This window comes from Prionailurus viverrinus, chromosome D4 (assembly GCF_022837055.1).
Source record: "Prionailurus viverrinus isolate Anna chromosome D4, UM_Priviv_1.0, whole genome shotgun sequence".
Lineage (NCBI taxonomy): Eukaryota > Metazoa > Chordata > Mammalia > Carnivora > Felidae > Prionailurus > Prionailurus viverrinus.
In genome coordinates this window covers 30484965-30505520 of record NC_062573.1, presented here as the reverse complement: position 1 = coordinate 30505520, position 20556 = coordinate 30484965, and the positions used below count along the sequence as shown (strand labels likewise).

General features: G+C 50.9%; 2 protein-coding genes and 1 long non-coding RNA gene across 8 annotated transcripts in view; 1 reads left to right on the top strand and 2 right to left on the bottom strand.

The window, feature by feature from the left end:
- Positions 1-755: 755 nt before the first annotated feature.
- On the bottom strand, positions 756-9348 carry TPM2 (tropomyosin 2). 4 transcript variants are annotated; one of them, XM_047830216.1, is made up of 9 exons: positions 8448-9340; positions 7868-7993; positions 4662-4795; positions 4448-4565; positions 4283-4353; positions 3749-3824; positions 3510-3572; positions 3025-3094; positions 756-909 (listed from the first exon to the last, which is right to left on the bottom strand). In XM_047830216.1, exons 1-9 carry the CDS (start codon positions 8559-8561, stop codon positions 827-829), a joined length of 855 nt encoding a protein of 284 aa, XP_047686172.1. In that variant the 5' UTR covers positions 8562-9340; the 3' UTR covers positions 756-826. The 4 variants fall into 4 exon arrangements, with proteins under 4 accessions (XP_047686172.1, XP_047686169.1, XP_047686171.1 ...); XM_047830213.1 differs by lacking the exon at positions 3749-3824 and adding an exon at positions 4069-4144 and having other exon boundaries at positions 8448-8791; XM_047830215.1 differs by lacking the exon at positions 756-909 and adding an exon at positions 916-1996 and having other exon boundaries at positions 8448-9348.
- Positions 2010-13314, top strand: LOC125150374 (uncharacterized). The gene is made up of 4 exons (XR_007146334.1): positions 2010-4387; positions 5058-5142; positions 6557-6654; positions 13259-13314. It is a non-coding gene; the product is annotated as an uncharacterized LOC125150374 (long non-coding RNA).
- Positions 13315-16243: 2929 nt separating this feature from the next.
- Positions 16244-20556, bottom strand: part of TLN1 (talin 1) — a 31718-nt gene continuing 27405 nt past the window's right edge. For all 3 annotated transcript variants that reach the window (XM_047830189.1, XM_047830190.1, XM_047830191.1), the window contains 9 exons: positions 19116-19301; positions 18881-18988; positions 18223-18328; positions 17898-18022; positions 17676-17801; positions 17491-17553; positions 17212-17394; positions 16945-17073; positions 16244-16815 (listed from right to left, as the gene is read on the bottom strand). In XM_047830189.1, the coding sequence (XP_047686145.1) occupies positions 16690-16815; positions 16945-17073; positions 17212-17394; positions 17491-17553; positions 17676-17801; positions 17898-18022; positions 18223-18328; positions 18881-18988; positions 19116-19301 (1152 nt within the window). In that variant the 3' untranslated portion in view covers positions 16244-16689. The remainder of the gene's footprint in view (positions 16816-16944; positions 17074-17211; positions 17395-17490; positions 17554-17675; positions 17802-17897; positions 18023-18222; positions 18329-18880; positions 18989-19115; positions 19302-20556) is intronic.

Below are 20556 nucleotides of genomic sequence, written 5' to 3'. Positions count from 1 at the left end.
CCTTCCTCATTATCACTCTAGCCTCCTGCTTCCACCCTCACATCTCTTCTGCCATTGACCTTGCCTCCTTCTTATAAGAACCTTTGTGATTACATTGGGCCTACCCAGATAACCTAGGATACTCTCCCAATTTCAAAATCCTTACCTTAATCACAAAATTTCTTTTCCCGTGTGAGGCCATATTTCACAGGATGAGGGTGTGGACATCTTTGGTGGGGGGCATTATCTGCCTACCACAGATGTTATCAGGAAGGGGGTGGAAGTGACTGAAATAGAATGGCCGTGTGTGCGCACACACGCAGCAGTGCATGTGTCTGGGGGGCAGGGCAGGCTTAGCCTCTAGGCTTAAAATCATAGTGAGGCTTTTGGTCTTTAACCCTGCTCAAATAAATCTGTGTAGCTTTGCAGTTTTGCCTTCAGATTGTGTTGTCTGGCCCAGCCGCCTGCTAGAATGGGGCAGTGCTGCGGACAGCGGGCTCCTTTGCCCTGCGGGTAGTAGGGCCAGGATGTTCCCCCCAAGCCCTGTGGGGCCTCTCTGTTTCACACAGCCTCTTCATAACCCTCCTCAATGAGCCCGGTGCCCCCACCCCTTGGCTCCCTTTGAAAAGGAAGTCCTAGTGTAGAGCTTGGACTCAGGCCCTGTTCAGTCAGGGGGCCTTCCAACTCCATTGCTCCCCTCAGGCATCCTCTTAGCCTTTTCCACTTTGGAAAACTACCACCGTCGCCAACACCAAAGAAAGGTTTAAAGGGCCCTGTGACGCAGGTAACATCCATTTTATTGAGTTGGGACAGCAACTATCGCCCCGCTGGGGGGCAGAGCCAGCCCTCACAGGTTGTTGAGTTCCAGCAGGGTCTGGTCGAGAGTCTGGTGAATCTCCACGTTCTCCTCCTTGGCACTGGCCAAGGTCTCTGTGAGGGGAAGCAGCACATGAGGAAGGGCAGGGAGACATGGGGGGAGATGGGGGATGAGACAAATAGACTTGGTGTGGGTTGGAGGCATAGGAAGACATAAGCACTTAGAGGTCTGAGGACCCGGTGCCAAGGGCAAATGGATGGACTGACCAAGACGGACGTGGACTCAAGGCTTCAGGGTCATGGGGGTGGGATGGGAAGGCTTGAGTCATGAACTAATTTATCCTCCTTCTTTAGAAGGTTTAAGAGTGTTAGAAATGGAAGGAAAGACAAAGACTGAACCACAAAAGGAAGGACCAGACAGACAGATAGACTTGAGGCAGAAAACAGACCTGCAGGGAAAGCCCCATGTTGTTGGCATCCGACATTTTTCCAAACTTTACCCCAGCCAGACCTTTCACAACCTTCTTGCGCTTCCTTGGCACCTCCCCACCCACTTCCCTTCCAGTCATTCCCTTAAATCCCGGAACTGCAGCTGAATGCTTGGAGGTTAGTGACAGACCTGGGTCTGCCGAAGAGCATGTCTGTCAGAGGCACTAGAGGGCTCATGGTGACTGATGGGGTTATGCATGCCCACATGCAGCCGTGACATGGTGACAGACTGAGAGTGCCATGTGGAGGGGGTTCTGGCATGGGCCACAGTGTTTTGTGGGTGAGCTCAGCAGGGGAGGAGGGGGCACAAGATTGGGGGTGTCTGTAAGAGCCAGGGTTTCTGTGGGGATGATAGAAGTGCTCTCTGGAGGGCAGGAAGACAGCATGGAGACCAAGTTGAGTTTATTAAGCAGCAGAAAGAGGTAGAGGCTGGAGGGTGGAGTGAGTGGTTGGATAGAAGGATGAAGCAAGTGCCAGGGTGGGCGGCAGGTGTGGTGGGGCTTCTCCGAGGCTGCGCCCAGCCTGGCTGTGCGATGCTGACAACTTTGTTCCTCCTGACTGCCCCCTCCCCACAAAGAGAGTGGAAAGGAGAGGAGAAAAGGGGCTGAGGGGCCACACTGGCGTGGGGCTCAGAGGGAGGTGATGTCGTTGAGTGCGTTGTCCAGCTCCTCACTGATGGCCTTGTACTTCATCTTCTGTGCATAGACTTCGTCTGGGGGGGGGGGGGTTATGGGGAGGGGGACCAGGTGGGAGTGTGGGAAGAGGGAATGGAGGGAAAGAGGAAAGGAAGGAGAGAGGGTAATGGAAAGAGAACAAGAATCAGAGAGAGGTAGACAAAGATGGAGTGAGAGAAATAGGCTGGAGAACAAGCTGGACAGCCATCAGGGCTCCCTCCTCCCCTCTCTGTATCCCTGTCTCTCTTGTTTTTCTCTGTAGCCCAAACTGGTTCTTCCCCTTGGAGCTCCTACCTCCCCCAGGGACATGGGGGTACAGTGCTTTGAATAAGCAGGAATGCTTGATTCAGGGGGAGGGTGCTGGAGCCAGAAGGGTCTAAGGTCCTAAAGTTGGAGATAAAATTGAGGCTTGCCTGAAAGCCTGGAAGCATGAGAAGTGGGAATTATGAAGGTGAAACGGTTATTATAGAATAAAAAGAAAATACAGTTTAGGCACAACATTCTTGATACTAATGAGAAATAGTCACAGACTAGCAAATACCCAGATGTTCGTTTTCACTAAATCTAGCTTAAAACAGTATTTTCCATTAATGTCGTGAAAACCTAGATATTAAACCAAATCTCTCCATATTTAATAAAGAAGTCTCTATGACACAGCTCTATTATGTTGCACTTGGAGACAGGATTGTCTAGGTCAGTGCTACTCAAAGTGTGGTCTGAGGACCAGTAGCATTGGCATTGCCGGGGAGCTTGTTAGATACACAAATTCTCCAGCCCAAAGTCAGCAACTACTTTGGATTAGGACCCAGGATGCTGTGTTTTAAAAATTCTCCGAGGTGTTTTCATGCACACTCATGTTTGAGGAGCACTGGAGTTGACACACTGCAACCAGGTACAACTCCTCAGATGGCGGGTCACACCCTGGGAGCTGGTGGAATCCCAGGTGATCCAACACTAATTTATCCGTGGCAAGTATTATGGGATGGGAAAATAAGGGACAGACTGATAGTCATGGGGAGTGTGACCTGCTTAAAAAGCTTTGGATACAGGGGAGTATCCCTTTTACCTTCCAGGTCATCAATGGTCTTCTCCAACTTTGCCACAGACCTCTCGGCAAACTCTGCTCGGGTCTCAGCCTGGGAGTTGAGGTAAGACGGGAGAATGACAAAGATTAGGCCTCCCAGATACTTTCACTTAAGTCAACCTCCTCTTCCATCCCTTTTTCCAAAGTCCCTGCCACAGGCTGTCTCTGGAGGGGATGGGGGACTTGAGGGGACAGTGGGGACTGGAAGGACTCTCACCTCTTTTACTTTATTATTATTTTTAAGTTTATTTATTTATTTTGAGACAGAGAGAGAGAGAGAGAGAGAGCATGTGTGCACTCGAGTGAGCAGGGGAGGGGAAGAGAGAGAGAGAGGGAGAGAGAAAATCCCAACCAGGCTCCACGTTGTCAGCATGGAGCCCGACACCAACTGCGAGATCGTGGCCTGAGCCAAAATCAAGAGTCGGATGCTCAACCGACTGAGTTACCAGGTGCCCTAAGACTCTCACCTCTTTTAGCTTCTCCTCCAGCAGTTTGATCTCCTCTTCATATTTATCTTCTTTGGTGGAATACTTTTAGGGACATATACACGCCATTAGTAGATCGCCTCCACAAATCCTTCGCTCCACCGAGTCCACAGGCTGCTCCTGATCTTGTCTCCAGGGAACACCCAGCCCCTCCCTGCCTGGGCCCATCGCCTCCCTCCCCTGCAGGACCCCATCCTCACTGCCCCTCTACCCCCCTCTACCTTGTCCGCTTGGGCTTCCAGGGATTTCAAGTTGTTGGTAACAATTTTCAGCTCTTCCTCTAGGTCCCCACATTTACTGCAGGGGGTGTGTGGCAGGGGGAGGGTGTGAGGGCATAGTGTGGGAGACAGTGAAGACGGCACAGTTGGGGAAGGGGTGGAGGAGAGAAGAGAAGAGCAAAGTTGTGAGAGTGACAGTGAGCAGAACTTGAAGGCCCCAGGCTCTTCCCGACCCCCAGCAGGTGAGAGCACAGCCTGAGATCAGGGGAAAGGTGAGCTGAGAGAAGGCACCATTGCCCAGAAAGGTCCAGAGAGGTCACTACCTCCTCCTCTGAGGCCATCAGGGACTTGAGGGCCTGGTCCATGGTTCGGAGCTCCTCCTCCAGCTGCCTGGCTCGGCTGGGGGCAGCAGTTAGGAGTCAGAGGACAGGACCTGTCCCTATGGCCCCAAGCCTGGGAAACTGCCTCCCACTGTCCAGAGTGCCCCTCAGCCACGGGACCAGGCTGAGTTTCACTTGCCGCCCAGGGTACCCTTACCTCTCAGCCACCTCGGCTCTTTCTTCTGAGCGCTCCAGCTCTCCTTCCAGGATCACCAGCTTCCTGGCCACCTGGGGGATGAGGGAGAGAAGCAGCAGAGCCTGGGTGAGTTACGGGGAGTATCTGGGGTTTGGGGGGGAGAAGGAAGTGGGACAGGGCTATCACCTCCTCATATTTGCGGTCTGAATCCTCGGCGATGTGCTTGGCCTCCTTCAGCTGCATCTCCTGCAGCTCCATCTTTTCCTCATCCTTCATGGCTCGGTTTTCAATGACCTTCATTCCTCTGAATGGCAGGGAGGGGGCGGAAGTGGTGTCAAGACCAGCAGAGACGGGCTCCCAGACCCTCCCCGGCCCACCCCTGGGGAGGCCCCCTGCTCACCTCTCACTTTCATCAGCTGCCTTCTCAGCCTCCTCCAGCTTTTGTAGGGCTGTAGCCAGGCGCTCCTGTGCCCGGTCCAGCTCCTCCTCTACCAGCTGAATGCGGCGGTTCAGGGAGGCCACATCTGCCTCAGCCTGTGGGGTAAAGGCCAGAGGTCAGAGGGGGCTTTGTCTACCTTGAATGAGGATCAGAGAGGTTTCAGAGGATAGTAAGATTCTTGTTAGAAAGAATCTGTTTCCTGGCTCCCAGACTTTCCACCCGTTCTTCCCCCTAACCAGCTATCTTGTCTAGGGTCTATTGAGGCCCAAAACATGCATTTCTTAACAGGCTCCACTCCCCTGCTTCAGGGCCTCTTCTAACATGGTGCATAATTAGTCTCCCAATGGTTATCTGCAGGTCTTTCTGTACCCACTGAAAGCAGTATAAGTGCTGGGACCAGGTCAGAGGAGCTGGGATTCCTCCACAGCAAAGCCTGGCCCAGGTAAGAGGGTAGGGACACATCAGGCCAACCAGACCTCACCATTGCTAAAAATAGCCAATCACAGAGTCAAGATCCCTGATGTCACTGGCTGCCAGTCAGTCTCCCAGTGAGGGGCTCAGGAGGCTAGCCAGGCCTCTATGGGACGTCCATGCCTATAAGAAGGGGCTTCTTGCCAAAGGCTGTGTGAGTGACACATACTCATCCCCTGATCTGCAATACAGAGGCAAAACCATGGAGGTATTTTGGGGGATGGTCCATTGAAAATGATACCTTGAGAAAATGAGGTCAGAGCAAGAAGGGCCCCCAAAAAGAAAAATGAGAGAAGCAGTACAGTTTGGTGTTAAGAGCACGGGCTATGAGTCAGACCATTGTGAGCTACCCTCAGCCATTTAGCACTTGTATGACCTTGAGCAACTTACTTAGTTTCTCTAGGCCTCAGATGCCTCCTTTTAAACTTTATTTATTTATTTTGAGAGAGGGGTAGGGGCAGAGAGAGAGGGAGAGTGAATCCCAAGCTAGCTCTGCACTGTCAGCGCAGAGCCTGATGTGGGGTTAAAACTCACGAACCACAAGATCATGACCTGGGCTGAAATCAAGAGTGGGTTGCTCAATGGACTGAGCCATCCAGGTGCCCCTCCTCCTTTTTAAATCTGAGTTGACACAAGCAGTTCCTCCTCTGTGGGCTGTTCTGACATAATGACTCAATCAACAGGATCACGTGGGAGGTTTAGAAAACTAAACAGGCTCGCTAGCTCCAGGCTCAATCCACTGAAATGAGATCTCCAGGGCAGGAGCTTGGAAATCTTTAAAAAAAAAAAAAATGTTTTTTTTTTTTTAAGCTTCTAAGTGATTCTGATGATAAGCCAAGTTCAGGAAATAGTAAAATAATATGTAGAAAGCACTTGAGCACATTGCCTGCAGAGTCCACACTCCATAAATGTTAGGTTGTTCCTGTCTCTCCCTCAGAAACTTATCGTAGAGACCATGAGATTTAAGACTGGAAAGGAGAAAGGGCCAGTGTAGGGGAAGAAGTGAAAGAAGGAAGGGATGGGTGGCAGTCCTGGGGGCAGAGTGGGTAGAAAACTGGTCCTGGGAGGTAACCTGCAGCAGGGGAAACACAGCACCATATATAGAAAGTAGTAGCTTGTCCTCCAGGTGCTGGAGGCCACCTAGAGTGACAAAGGCCCTCACGGGCAGGGGGCCAGATGACTCAGTGTGGAAGGATTCTGGGGACAGCACTGGGGGTTGGGAAGAATGACTCTGGGGGACATTAGGGGTCTACTCTAGAGAGAGATGAACTCTATAAAAGGAAAACTCTCTTCGTGATAGTGGAGTGACAAATGATTCTGAAGAGTCTGGGAAGTCCTGGGGTCCTCATCACAGGACTGATATTTGCCATTTTCTGCTTTTCAAGCTCTTTCCAGTTATGGATGCTGCTCTCCAACCACAGGACAGGCACTACTGTCCCCACTGGATAAATGTGAAGAGAGAAAGGAGAAACTGAGGCACCATGTAAGTGAAGTGCTGTGTTCAAGGTCATACATTAAGTTTGGACAGTGTTTGCTATCGGCTCCTGGCACTGCTTCCCTGCATCCCCAGCTCTGTCCCTGTCCTCCCCTCCCCTCCAGCCCCCACCCAGCTCCTTGGGTTTCCAGTCCTGCCTCCAGCTGCACCGGGCCTTAGTTATTTATAGAGCGTCAGATGCCCAGGGTTGTCTTTGCTAGCAGCTGCAGGTCAGTTCCCTCCCAAGTGCCAGGGCTGATGGAGAACCAAAACCAAGCCTAGAGGTCAGAGAAACCAACCTTGGGGCCGGGGGGCAGGGGGTGTGCGTTGGGGAACATGGATAATGGTCAATATAAACAGTAATGTCATCTCGGATCTCAGATGTTCAGACATGCTTTTTCTAATCCTTCCATAACTCCAACCATAGGCTCATCTTAATCCTCGATAGAAGGCAAGTGGGGAAATTGAGGCAGAGAATGGTTCAAGTATCATATCCAAAGTCATATGGCCATTCTCCAACACCAAGGTGGGGGTTGAGAATGGCAGAAAGCAGAGAAGTCTAGTTAGTGGGTGTGGGGTGGGCAGAGAAATTTGAGTGAACCGGACCTGCTAAGGTGGTTGCCTTGGCATTTGTAGCCCTGTCCCTCTGCCCTGTGGCCTGGCTTGGTCTCAAGGCTGACAGCTTAATGAGGGTAAATGAGGGGTCATTAGAACCTGAGCTGGGCTCCAGTGCACAGGAGGGCTGCTGGAGCCAGAGGTCAAAGCCAGGGAATTTCTAATGGCCCCCCGGGGGTGTAACTCAAGTCAGGCCCCATCTCTGGATTCCTCTCCCTCCTCCTGCCCAACAGTATCTACACCTACACCCCACACCCGCACATGGAGTTGCAGCCTCTTCTCCCATTTCCATCTAGAGGATTAATAAGATAGATGGTAAATTCTTGTACCACCCGCCCCCCAGGATGACTCACTGCTTGATCACTGTACATTCTAAGAACTGGAACCAAATGGAGTTACAAGGCTGTGTCCTCTAGGGGAAGTGGTAGGTGGTTTTGATTTACCCGCTGCCTTAGATTGTTTGTGCAAGCTTGTCCTAGCCTGGGTTTCTGAGAGGAAACGATTTCTGTCCTGGTGCTGGGGATGTCTAGGTCCCCTCCTTCTTTCATCCCCAGGTCTGGGACCCCTCCCAGTGCACTCTCCCACCCTACCGCAGGTCCACACTCACATCGGTGGCCTTCTTCTCAGCCTGCTCCAGTTTCTCCTGGGCGTCCTTCACAGATTCAGAATACTTTTCCACCTCATCCTCTGTCCCCTTCAGCTTCTTCTGGAGGGCCTGCTGCTCCTCCTCCAGCTGGGAGAGAGAGGCCTTGGTTAGTCAGGCCAGGGACCCAGGAAGGAGGCAGGGGTGTGTGCGAGGGGGGGTACAAGAAGATATTTAGAGGCTGTCAGGGAGGAAGCAGGATAGCAGAGGACGGACAGTGTAGTCAGGGCTGTTAAAGGGACCTGGTGAGGGTAGAGAGAAAGCTTCCAGCCCCGAGGAGCTGGGCACATCATTGATGTGCAGGGGGCAGGTGTGGAAACTGGGGGATTGCAGCTCCCCAGGTATGGTGGATGAGAGATTATGTGTGGCTCTGGCTAGGTCCCTGAGGGTACTGTGAAGGTCTACCCTCCCTCTCCCCCCCTCCCCCCCCCCCCCCCCCCCACTGGACACAAGAGCCTGGGACAGCAGGCCTCAGGCTGGGTGCACAGGGCCTACCCCTCCCTCGTTGGGGAGGAGGGGGTTGCACTGGGTCTGGTGCCCCCACCTGCTTGCAGCGGTCCTCAGCCTGCTTCTTGTCGGCCTCGGCCTGCTCGGCGCGGTCGATGGCATTCTCCTTGTCCAGCTTTAGCATCTGCATCTTCTTCTTGATCGCGTCCATGGCTGCGGTGGGGGGCGGGCCGACGGGCAGGCAGTGCGGACTGGACGAACTGGGCGCACGGGTGGCCGGCGAGGAGGACCAAGCGGGACTGGGATGTCCCAGCCGGGCGGGCGCCTAAAAGGCGGGGAGGGACCGGGCGGAGCCGGGGGCCGGGACCCTCCCCCACCGCGGCCCAAACCTTGTAGGGGCAGAAGCACACCCCGGTGAGGGGGGGCGCGGCCGCCCCCTGTGCCCACCCCCTCGGGACCGCCCCCCTCGAGGCCCCTCCCTCCGCCCCCAGCCGTCGGAAGGTAAAGCAGCTAAGACGGTCGGCTGGAAAAACCCCGGCCCTGCGGAGGGGAGGGGACCCTCGGGCTGGGGGCTCTGCTCTTACTCTGAGTGACAGCCCGACCCAGTGGCAGCTGCAACTGGGGCCCCTGGGGCTATTTCGGGGCGTGAGCTCACGGCAGCTGCGCGGGCGCTGGGTCCCGCGTGCCCCCCTCAGCTGCAGCAGCCGCTGCCCTTAATTTAGAAGTTTCCTGTAAATCCCCCTGGATTAAATGTCTCTTGGGAGGCGGGGCTCCTCCGTGGTTCGAGTACCTCAGTTTACCCTGAGTCCCAGACTCTGGGTCTGCGTTACCAACGTGGTAGTGACAACGGTGAGTTTCACCAGGGACTTGGGGAAACTGAGCCAGGAGGGGAGTCCAGAGCCCCGGTCCAGTGCGGAATGAGGCCCAGTTTGTTGCCCCCGAGGGCGGGCCTGACCTCTCTTCCCCTCGCTTCCCCGTCCAGCCCGAGCCGGTGGAGCCAGGGCCCCTCCTCTACCGTGACGGGGCGGCTAGGTACCCGGCTCCGCGCCCCGCCCGCCCTGCCCCCCAACGTGCCCCGCATATTTTCCCCGCGGCTCCAGCCGGACCCGGCGCGCTCCCCGCCCCCATCCCCAGGACGCGGCTCTCCGGCCCCCTCCTCTCGCCCTCCCCTCCGCCACCCCACCCCGCTTTCCTCTCACAGTGGTGGCCCCGCGCGCCCTGCCTCCCCTCCCCTTCTCCCAGCGGACTCTCCCGTCTCCTCTTGCAGGCCAACTTTACGCCAAAATTTCTTTTCTGCCCTTTTTTGGGCTGTTTCCCCGTGGGGAGGCGGGGCCGGGCTGGGACGGGGAAGGCGGAGGGCGAGGGAAAGAGTTACTGAGCCCCCGGAGTCGGGGAGTCGGGGGTGAGATGCTTCCTCCCACCGAGGCCGCTAGAAGTTGCCCCGGGAGCAGCCGGGTCCTGGGGTCGGAAAGTGTGAGGTGCGGGGCTCAGGACTGTTTGTTTTCGTTTTTCTTCGGGGGGGAGGGGAGGAAGTGGAGAGCCGGTACGGCGGAGGGGGAAGGGGTGACCAAGCGAAGGAAATTAGGAGGGAGCTCTATGCCTAGCTCCCCCGGGGCAGAAGGGTGGGAGGCTTGGATTTGCTGGTGGGGGTGGGAACCGTGGGAACCGTGGGCCCCGGGCCAGGGCCGCGGGGGAGGGGGTGCGGAAATGTGTTTAGATTTGCCTAGCTGCCTGCCTGCTACGAGTGGAACAAATCTGACCTTCGCAGTGTTCCTTCCAACCATCTCCTTGTTCTCCCCAGACTCAAGGAAGACACCTCCACCCTCCCAGTAGCCAGTGCTAAACCCCAGGGAGTTACCAAGCGCTCCCCTGTTCCTCACTTCCCACTTCCACTTATTCCTGTGGATTCTACTTCCTACACATGAGGTTCCTCCAAGTCTCAGGGGGTTGCCTTGGGTAGCTCCTTATAGTACCTCCTTCCTGTGTCTGTTGGGGTCTCAGTCCTGGTTCCCCAATGCATATATTCATTCAGCTGAACCTCGACATTGTTACCAAAGTTGATGCGAGTAAGATCTTAAAATCCTCCAAAAACCCCTCCCTATTCCCTCCCTCCTTTGAGGATGAAAATCCACATTTCTTAATATGGTATATAAGGTCCTTCGTTTTGGCCCTTGCCTACCTCTCTGCCTCATCTCTAATTCCCAACCTCACCCCCAATTCACAGACTTATATACTTCATGCTGCATTCATATTGAACTACATGCAGGACCTGGAAATGATCATACTTTTCTTAAAACTTCCACCTTTTATGCATTCTGTTCCTTCTAAAATTCTCTTCTGTTGGCTGATTTTTGTGGCCTTAAAAACTCAGTTCAAATGATAGCTTTTCTGGGAACCCTTCCCTGGCCACTGCCCCTCTCATTCCCTCCACCTAATAGATGTGTGTTCTTGGTGTAGGCTCCTATAATTCCCCTCATAGTTCCTGTTATAATTGTTCTTGTACCTACCTGTGCGTCTCCTCCACTGGCTTGTGAGTCCTCTAGAACAGGGACCATCTTTTTCAATTCTGAATCCCCAATGCCTAGCATAGCATCAGGCATAAGAGTATGCACTTAATAAACATTTGCTGGGTATATTTTTTATGCACCAGGTTTCGTGTATATAAAACTGTTAATGCTGTGTGGATCTGAAGGGACTCATGGTCTAGTGCAGCAGTTCTTAAACTTTTTTTTCTTTAAAACTTGGCCTTAGAACCCCTTACATTCTTTTTTTTTTTTTAAGTTTATTTATTTATTTTGAGAGAGAGAGAGAGAGAGAGAGAGAGAATCCTGACACAGAGCTTGATCTCATGAACCGTGAGTTCATGACCTGAGCCAAAATCAAGAGCCAAACACTTAACCAACTGAGCCACCCAGGTGCCCCAAAAGCCTTATATTCTTAAAAATTAAGAATGGGTTTTGAAGATCCAAAAAGCTTTTGTTGAAGTGGATTATATCTATCAATACTTAACATAGTAAAATGGAAACAAAAATTTTAAATACTAATTCATTAAAAATAACAAGTAAACCCATTACAGATTAACCCTGTTAGCATACATTTTTTTTATTGAACTATAACTAATGTATGATGTTATATTAGTTTCAGGTGTACAACATATTGCTTCAACAACTATACATTACTCAACTCAAAGCTTGTCACAGTAACTGTAGTCACCATCTGTCACCATATGTTATTACAATATTATTGACTATATTCCCTATGCTCTACTTTTCATTTCCATGACATTTATTTTATAACTGGAAGTTTGTATCTCTTAATATTATCCCTTTATCTATTTCATCTATCCCCTTCCACCTTCCCACTGGCAACCACCAGTTTGTTCTCTGTATTTAAGAGTCTATTGTTGTTTTTTGTTTGTTCATCTGTTTTTTAGATTCCACATATATGAGAAATCAAATGGTATTTATCTTCCTCTGACTTATTTCACTTAGCATAATACCCTCTGTCTAGGTCCATCCATGTTGTTGCAAATGGCAAGATCTCATTCCTTTTTTTTTTTTTTTTTTTAGTGTTATTATTTATTTATTTATTTTTAATTTTTTTAACGTTTATTTATTTTTGAGACAGAGAGAGACAGAGCATGAACAGGGGAGGGTCAGAGAGAGAGGGAGACACAGAATCTGAAACAGGCTCCAGGCTCTGAGCTGTCAGCACAGAGCCCTACATGGGGCTTGAACTCACAAACCGTGAGGTCATGACCTGAGCCGAAGTCGGAAGCTTAACCGACTGAGCCACCCAGGCGCCCCAGTGTTATTATTTATTTTGAGAGTGAGAGCACATGTATGCACATGTGCTTTGGGGGGAGGCAGAAAGAAGAGAGAGAATCCCAAGTAGGCTCCATGTGTCAGTGCAGAGCCTGATGCAAAGCTCGGTCCCATGATCCTGGGATTATGACCTAAGCCAAAATCTAGAGTCAGATGCTTAACTGACTGAGCCACCCAAGATCTCATTCTTTTTTATGGCAGAGTATCACATCTTTATCTATTCATCTGTTGATGGATACTTAGGTTGCTTCCCTATCTTGGCTATTGTAAATAATGCTGCAGTAAAGGTAGGGTTCATACATCTTTTTGAAATAGAATCTTCATTTTCTTTGGGTAGTTATCCAGTAGTGGAATTACTGGGTCATATAGTTTTTCTATTTTTATTTTTTTCAGGAAACTCCATACTGTTTTCCATAGTATTTGCACCAATTTACATTCTCACCAACAGTACACAAGGGTCCCTTTTTCTCCACGTCCTTGCCAACACTTGTTATTTTCTTACCTTTTTGATACTAGCCATTCTGACTGGTGTGGAGTGATATCTCATTGTGATTTTGATTTGCATTTCCCTAATGATTAATAATGTTGAGCATCTTTTCATGTGTCTGTTGGCCATCTGTATGTCTTCTTTGGAAAAAAATGTCTACTTAGGTCCTCTGCCCATTTTTTAATCAGACTGTATTTTTTTGGTGTTGAGTTGTTTAAGTTCTTTATATATATTGGATATTAACCTCTTATCAGATATATCAGTTGCAAATATCCTCTGCCATTCATTAGGTTGCCTTTTGTTTGTTTATTTATTTATTTTGAGAGAGAGAGAGTGCACACACATGTGCGTAGGGGAGGGGCAGAGGGAGAGAGAGAGAGAGAGAGAGAGAGAGAATCTCAAGCAGGCTCTGTGTGGGCTCCATCTCACAACTATGAGATGTTGACCTGAGCCGAAATCAAGAGTCTGGTGCTCAACTGACCCAGGCACCCTTGTAGGTTGCCTTTTCCTTTGGTTGACGGTTTCCTTTGCTGTGCAAAATCTTTCTATTTTTTTTTTAATGATAATTTAAAAAAATTTTTTTGTACTTTCTTTTAGAGAGAGAGCACGAGCCGGGAGAGGGGCAGAGGGAGAGAGAGACTCTTAAGCCTGCTGCGGGGCTTGATTCCACTACCCTGGAATCATGACCTGAGCTGAAATCCAAGTTGGAAGCTCAACCAACTGAGCCAGCCATGCACCCCAAAAGTTTTCTATTTGAACATAAAAATTTTTAATGAAAACTATTTTCACTTCCCTAAATTAGTGACAGGATGGCAGTTATTTTACATTTTTTATAAATCTCTTTAATATCTGGCTTAATAGAGGATGTATGGATTCTCAAAATCTACTTGTGCTTTCTATTGATATGTGGTGGTTTATTTGAAGTACTGTATGTGAAGAAAATCTAGCCTCACCCAGATATATAGCTGGAAAAGAGAGTAGCATATTTCTAGCCTTTTCAGGTAATCATGTGTATTCTTCTCCAATACTACCTGAAAACTGGACAAATGGTTGTTTCTTAAGGGTTATTTGCAATGTGGAATCTGAAACTACATCAATAACTTTTTTGTACTATGTTACATTAAAATCCATTGGTCTGTGTTGCACTGTGGTTGGATCGTTTACCCAGGGAGAATGATGTAATATCATGCAGTGGTCATTTGGAAAATACTGATTCACTGAACTATGCAAATGTTCCGGATATTGACACATTTCATTATACATTATAAAAAGAAATCAAATTCCTTAATATGAGGATTGTTTTTAACAGAAGAGTCCAAGTTTTAAGTTAGGGAAAGCTGTAAAGCTCATGGTAGCAGACCCAAGTTTTCCAGAATCCTTACTTGAAAGCTCAAATTGTATCATTCCTAGGCAACAAATACTGTTGGTTTTTCCCTGATATTATGGAGTCACTTTGTTCCTTTTTGAGAGAAGTTCTGCCTGACACCAAAGTCCACTAGCCCTGATTTGTCCGCCGGTTGTTTTCAAGTGTATGTGGTCTTCTGTGAGAAAAGCAGCTAGCTCAGCTCACAACTCAAATGATTGTGTAAGTGCTTTCCTCCAGACACCACCGTACTTTGGTGTGCAGCTTCCCGATTCATCACATGGAATATTGAGAAGACTTGTTACTCAGGGATTTACATGGAATAAAGTTAATAATTTTTTATTGTTTCATCAAAGACATTTTTTTGTTTATTTATTTATTTTGAGAGAGAGAGAAAGAACAAGCTGGGGAGGGGCAGAGAGAGAGGGGGACAGAGGACCCAAAGCGGGCTGTGTGCTGAGAGCAGACAGCCTGATGTGGGGCTTAAACTCAGGAACTGAGAGATCATGACCTGAGCCAAAGTCAGATACCTAACCAACTGAGCCACCCAAGAGCCCCAAGGACATTCTTAAGTGAAGCTGGCATTTACCTCTTGAATTGCTAGTGCATGGTGGTGAAGAATCACAGTGACTGTTAGTGCGGTTTGGGCCAGGGCCTTGACGTGTGCTAAGGCAATGTTACCCACCATTATTTTTGCAGTGTCGGTACAAATGTTGGGTGCCGTGAAGGAGAAAAATGCCTTAGTATTATGAAAATAAACTTGAACTTGAGGATTTCTGAAAGGGTCTTGGGCACCCTTAGGTGGATCACATTTTAAGAACTGCTGGTCTAATGGGTATTTGAGCCTCTCCCCAGAAGGCTCCCTGCTGTACCACTAGTGAGAGGTATGTGACTGGTCACAGTTCCTGAGGACATGGCGGGGAAGTGGTGGAAGGAATAAGCAGCTGCCCTGGGCTTATAGCTGGAGGAGTTCAGACAGTCTGGACTACCACTCGTTGGGGAGGCTGTGGAAGGGATTTGATCTCTACGGTTCCCAAGTCACAACGCTAGGACATTGAATCTGGGGTTAGGGGGCCACAGTGATATGTACTGGAGTTGCCAGGTCTCTGCGTCAGAGGTGATAATGCATCTCTATTTTCCAGTGCTTAGCCTGGGCATGGCTTAGTAAATATTGAATGAATTAATCACAAGTGACAGGAGTGATGGTAGGAAGTTGGCACCTTCCATATGGGCTGCCCTGGGGAGGGCAAAGCAATTGCATCTACTTTAAACTTATTCTAATGCAGTGGGAATGGAAGATGTCACGGCTTCAAGGAGGTGAAAGGTGCCTAGAGTAGTAGTGGGTGGTGTTTGTGTTTTACTTGGAGGGGGAGGCAAGGAATTAACCTCCTGGGCAACAGGGCTGGTTAAAGAACCACGCATGAAAATAGCGACAGGCCCGAGGACTGCCATGTGGTCCACGCTGTGTGGGCAGAGGTGGTGAATGTGGACGGGAGGGGAAGCGACACCCACCTCCCTGACCACCTCCCTCTGCTTAACCTCAAAGACAGGCATGGCAGCTGGAACAGGGCTGCCAGTAGCAGGGAGCTGTGCCCGCTAACCAAGACACCCGGGTCAAGCTTTTTCAGTTTTTTTCTTCCAGCGCTGTTCTCGGCAGGAGTAACAGGCCCAGGAGGGCCCAGAAGTCCCCCAGCACATCAACAATAGAACCTAGCCGGTGCAGCCTCAGGGGGTATTTTGCTTGTTAGGACCCTCAACCAAATCTGTGGCCATAGTTCTCTGAGGCTCAGACACTTGTATCTTATCGACTTATTCTTTTTAGCAAAGCTGCTTTTGAAAATTTGAATTTGGCCAGGAATTGGATTTGTTCAAATACTCCGAACAGTTACGAAGATCGAGTGTCCCTGGTAGTCACAAAGAGCACTGGCAGCTGCTGTCCCAGCAGCAGGGTGATGCCACTTGGTGAGGCATAGGCGCTGGCCAGTGAGATAGGGGACCACAGGAACAGGCCTTCTCAGCTTCCCAACCGTGGTGACTTTGGGGATCTGGGTGCAAGGAGGAGGAAGGGGCGGCGGGGGCGGGGGGCAGATTGCCACAGTGTGCCCCCACTCCCATTTCTGAGCCAGATGAAGCTGGTGACAGAACTGAATCCCATTCTTTCCCCCACATTCTCTTTGTCTGAGGGGAATCTCCCATCTCCTCACAAGGCCAGGCAGAGGTTGCAGGCAGAATCACCTTTATTGGAGCATGACCTGTTTGGGGCTTGTAACCCTGCGGTCCCCACAGGTAGCTGGGGGTAGGGGTAGACAGTATCAAAAAAGGAGCAGAGCCAAGGCTGTGGGGACTGGCTGGAAGCTGCTGGCAGGGTGGAGCGGGCGGGAGCCCTGGCAGGTTCAGACTGAGGTACAGCAGCGTTAATAATACTCTTGGAGCGTTAATACTCTAGGGAGGGGCAGGCACTTAGGGGGCCCTAGGGCATGAAGGCACTTGGAGTCAGGGAGGGGACAGGGGATGTGCAGCGGGACTGGGCAGGCCCAGGCCCAGGGTTTGGCAGGCACTTGGGGGAGTGCTGGGGTTGGGCAGGTCGGGCCCGACAGCCCAGAAGGCTTTGGTAGTGGCAGGCACAGTCTCTGGGCTGGGTCTGCATTAAATAGAAGCGGCTGCCCTAGTGCTCATCTCGAAGCTCTGAAGGCAGGAACTTGTACTGTTGCTGCCGAATCTGTGCCAGCTTCTTCCGCGCCTCTTCCAGCTCTCGTTCCTTCCGAAGCATCTCTTCCTGTGCGGCAATGATCTGAGGGATGGAGATCGGTGACTCAGTTCAGCAAGTATATGCATTAGGGTACAGGGCCGTTGGGGCCGGCACAGGCAATGTGACTGCCTGGCCGGCAGTGTGCTTAAGGGTGTCCGGGGCAAAGCTCACCTGGGCAATGCCCCCAACCATCTTCTCCTTCACCACCACTGTCTCGTTCTCTTGGTCTTCAAAGGCTGCGGCCTTCTGTGCTGCCTTCACCAGGTTATCCGAGGCTCGCTTCACTGCATTGCCAGCAGCCTGGGCAGAGAAAGCAGTGTGAGGCTGGGAACTCAGCTGAGAGAGAGTCCCTCTACTCCCTCACAGAAAAGCACATCTTGGGGGAAAAGTTTAAAGCAGCACAGCCCAAGGTACAGCAGGATGGTCACGGTTCCTCACCTGAAGTCGTTTCATTGCCTCCGAGTCCTGGTCAGCCTTGACCTTGCAGGCCACAAGGAGCTGGGCTGTGGAGGCAGCTACCTGCTTGGCTGATGAGATGAGCTTCTCCTGGCTGGCATGGCCTTGCACAGCTGCATTGGCCGCCTCACACAAATTGTTGGTGGCTGCGGCCACCATCCGGGCCTAAAGTGAGGAGGATTAGATTAACATATGCCTATTGCCCTGGTCCTTCCCCTCTAGTCTCCTAGCTGAGGGACCTAGTGGGTACTGTGCACTCACAGCAGAAATGAGGCCTTGGGACCACTGCCCATCATCCAGTGCATTGGCTGGAATGGCGCCCACCTGTGGAGGAAAGAGGAGAGCCTACTCAGACCTGTGCTCGCCGTAGGTGTGTAAATGCCTGGGATCCATTCGAGTGTGGACAGCAGAGCTGTCCCCATTCTTCTGGGTATCCAAGTACTTACCTTCCCTTGGGCCACCAGTTCCCTCTGGGCAGCTGATGCAGCCTTTACCAGGGCACTAGTGGCTGCTGCAATGGACTTGGCAGCTTCCAATATCTGCTCCTCAAAGTTCAAGGACTCATCTGCCTCCTAAAATGAAGAGAAAGATTGTAGAGAGAGATGCAAAATGAAGGTAGGGACATTCTGCCATCGGGAGGGTAGGGAACAGGAGGCAGGAGGACTGACCTTGGGTTTGGCCCGAGGCTTCAGCTGCTCCAGCTTTTTGGCTGCAGCCTCAATGGCAGCTGCAGCTCCCAGGAGCTCATTCTCAGCGATGACTGTGGGGTCCTCTGGGTCCACCCATTCTGTTCCTGGTGTGACAAAGGGAGGAAGAAAAGGGCCAAGGCAGAGCAGGGATGTCAGAAGCACTGGGCAGCATGGTTAGTATCACTGGCCCCTGGCACCTGTGGGGACTGTGGGCAGCGGCCAACTTAGAGCAGCCCAACCAGGAAGCAGAGATCTCCCCATGACAAAGGTTTCCCTTCCCTCCCTGTCCCTGGTCACCTCTCACCCTTCATGGCCTCAGCAGCCTGGATGAGCTCAGTGACTGAACCAGCCACACGCTTTGAGTGTCCCGTCAATTGCTGCTTCAGTTCTGGGCTTGGCTTCTGCAGAGTCTGGGGGGGGGGGGAGGGGGGGGGGTCGGGGGCGGGCAGGGAGCAGAAAGCATCAGATCTGAGCTCCTACCAGAGGTAAGAAACAGGGCAGACCGTGACCCCCCACCCCATCCCTAGACCCCTCCACACCACAGCCCTCAAACACCATGCCCCCTGGGCAGGTGCACCCTGGGCAGGTGCACCCTGGGCATCACACTGTACACAGGGTGAAGACAGGGGCTGTGTGTCACTCACCGGCTGACAAGGAGCAAGGAGAATGATGAAATGAGAAGAAAGAAGAGACGATGAAGGTAGAGAAGGGGGAGGTTGGGTGGGAAGAGAAGAGATAAGAAAAACCAAGAGGAAGAGGTGAGTGGGAAAACCAAAGATGCTAAGAATGATGGGGCCCCAGTGGAAGGGAGACTTGGAAATCAGAACAGATTTGGGAAAGAGAAGGTGGAGTGGGAAGGAGATTTGAACAAAAGAATCGAGAGCTGGGACTGAGGCACACGGGAGGGGACTGTGTACTCAGGGAGGCCAGTGTGAGGAGCAGACAACACCCGCTTTCCTTACCAGCAGCACGTGGTCCAGCAGCTCCAGGTAGCCATTGGCACACTCCCGGCCATAGTGCAGGGCTCGAAGCCGCACATCAGGGGCCACTTCTGGGTGGTAAGCTGCTTCCTATCCCATACAGTTAGCTTTAGGATCCCAAAGAGTTCCAGGCCCAAGCCCCCGCAGTTTCGCCCCTCCCGTGTTTTGCCCCAAAGCTGCTGCGCCGTCTCAGGCTTCTGCCTATCAGGGTTTTTACCTTGCAAGCCCGAAGCATATCTGCGATAGCACGCCGACTCAGATTAGCTGTGGCAATGACATCCTCCTGGCGACAGGAGTTGCCAGCGGCAACAGCCTTGGCTGTTGCCATAGTGATACCCTTGGTCATGCGAATGAAATCTTCTGGGGTAGAGGTCTTGGCAGGTGGCTCTGGAGAACAGAAGACCTGTTGCAGATAAGACAAAAAGAAAAATTGTACAGTGTGTGAGACCATAAGACAGCGTAGCACTCTACTTGTATAATCCGGTTCATTCATCCATGTGTTCAAGAACAGACATTCAATGAGTACTTATTGTAGGTCAGGTCCTTGGAGACATTCACACATCACACATCACAGCTGGGTTATTTGAGCTGAGTTTTTATTCCTCAACTACAGAGAAGCCTTGAAGGGGTGAGTGGCAGAGTGGGGGCAAGGGGCTGCATCTTAAAAGACATAGATAACAGGAAGGCATTTTAGGTAAACGGGGGCATGAATAACCAGAATGTCAAGTGAGAGAGTACCAAAAAATGTTCTAGAATTACAGGGATGGTGAAGAAAAGGTTTTTGGGGCCTTGACTATCAGACCAAGGAACTTGGACTTTCACATAACATATAAAAATCAAAAATATTTTGATGTATGTGTTCATCCAGCAAATTATTAAAAATCGGCTAGTGGTAGATTCTGTGTGACGTGCTAGGAATGCAATGGGGAATAAAGGAGACAAAGTCCTTGTTCTCATGGAGTTTACCCTATAGTTTTGAACACAGACAATAAATAGGTAAACACACAGAAAAACTAGAGACTGAACTGGGCTGTGAAGGAAGTAAAGAGGGTGCTGTGCTGAGAAACAAAAGTGAGGTCCTTTCTCTGGTAGATGGCCAGGGAAGCCTCTCTCAGAAGAGGCTTTTTTTTTTTTTTTTTTTTTTTTAAAGATTTTACTTTATTTTTTAAAGTAATTTCTACACCCAATGTGGGGCTCAAATTCACAACCCTGAGATCAAGAGTCACATGCTCTATGGACTGAGCCAGCCAGGCAACCCAGAGGAGAGGACTTTAAGCTTCAGCCTGAAGGACTGGAAGGAGCCAGATGTTAAAAAAGCTGAAGCAAAGCAAGTGCAAGGGCCTGCAGCAGCAGGAGTGACAGTGCAGCGGCCTGGGGCTGGGGAAGGGCGAGGAGCAAGACCAATGAGACTAGGGAAGTTGGCAGGGGCCTGGGAAGTGGCGGCCAAGAGTGGATTTTACCAAAGATGGCAGGGCAGTCACTAAAGGGTTCTAAGCAAAGTGACACAATCTAATTTATATTTTCAAAAGTGTATTCGGCTACAGTGTACAGAGAATGCATCAGAGGGGTGAGTGTCGGGGCAGGGAGAACAGATGGAGGCTAGCGCACAAATACACAGAAGCATGGAAGGACTGGGGATGATCTGGAGGTGGTAGTGA

Excerpts from the sequence above, each read along its gene's own strand:
- TPM2 (XM_047830215.1), bottom strand. The coding sequence starts at position 8,561 with ATGGACGCGATCAAGAAGAAGATGCAGATGCTAAAGCTGGACAAGGAG. Across the intron at positions 3,573-3,748 it reads TGGAAGCCCAAGCGGACAAG|TATTCCACCAAAGAAGATAA; the intron begins GTAGAGGGGGGT and ends TGTCCCTAAAAG. Across the intron at positions 3,095-3,509 it reads TGGAGGAGAAGCTAAAAGAG|GCTGAGACCCGAGCAGAGTT; the intron begins GTGAGAGTCTTA and ends CTCAACTCCCAG.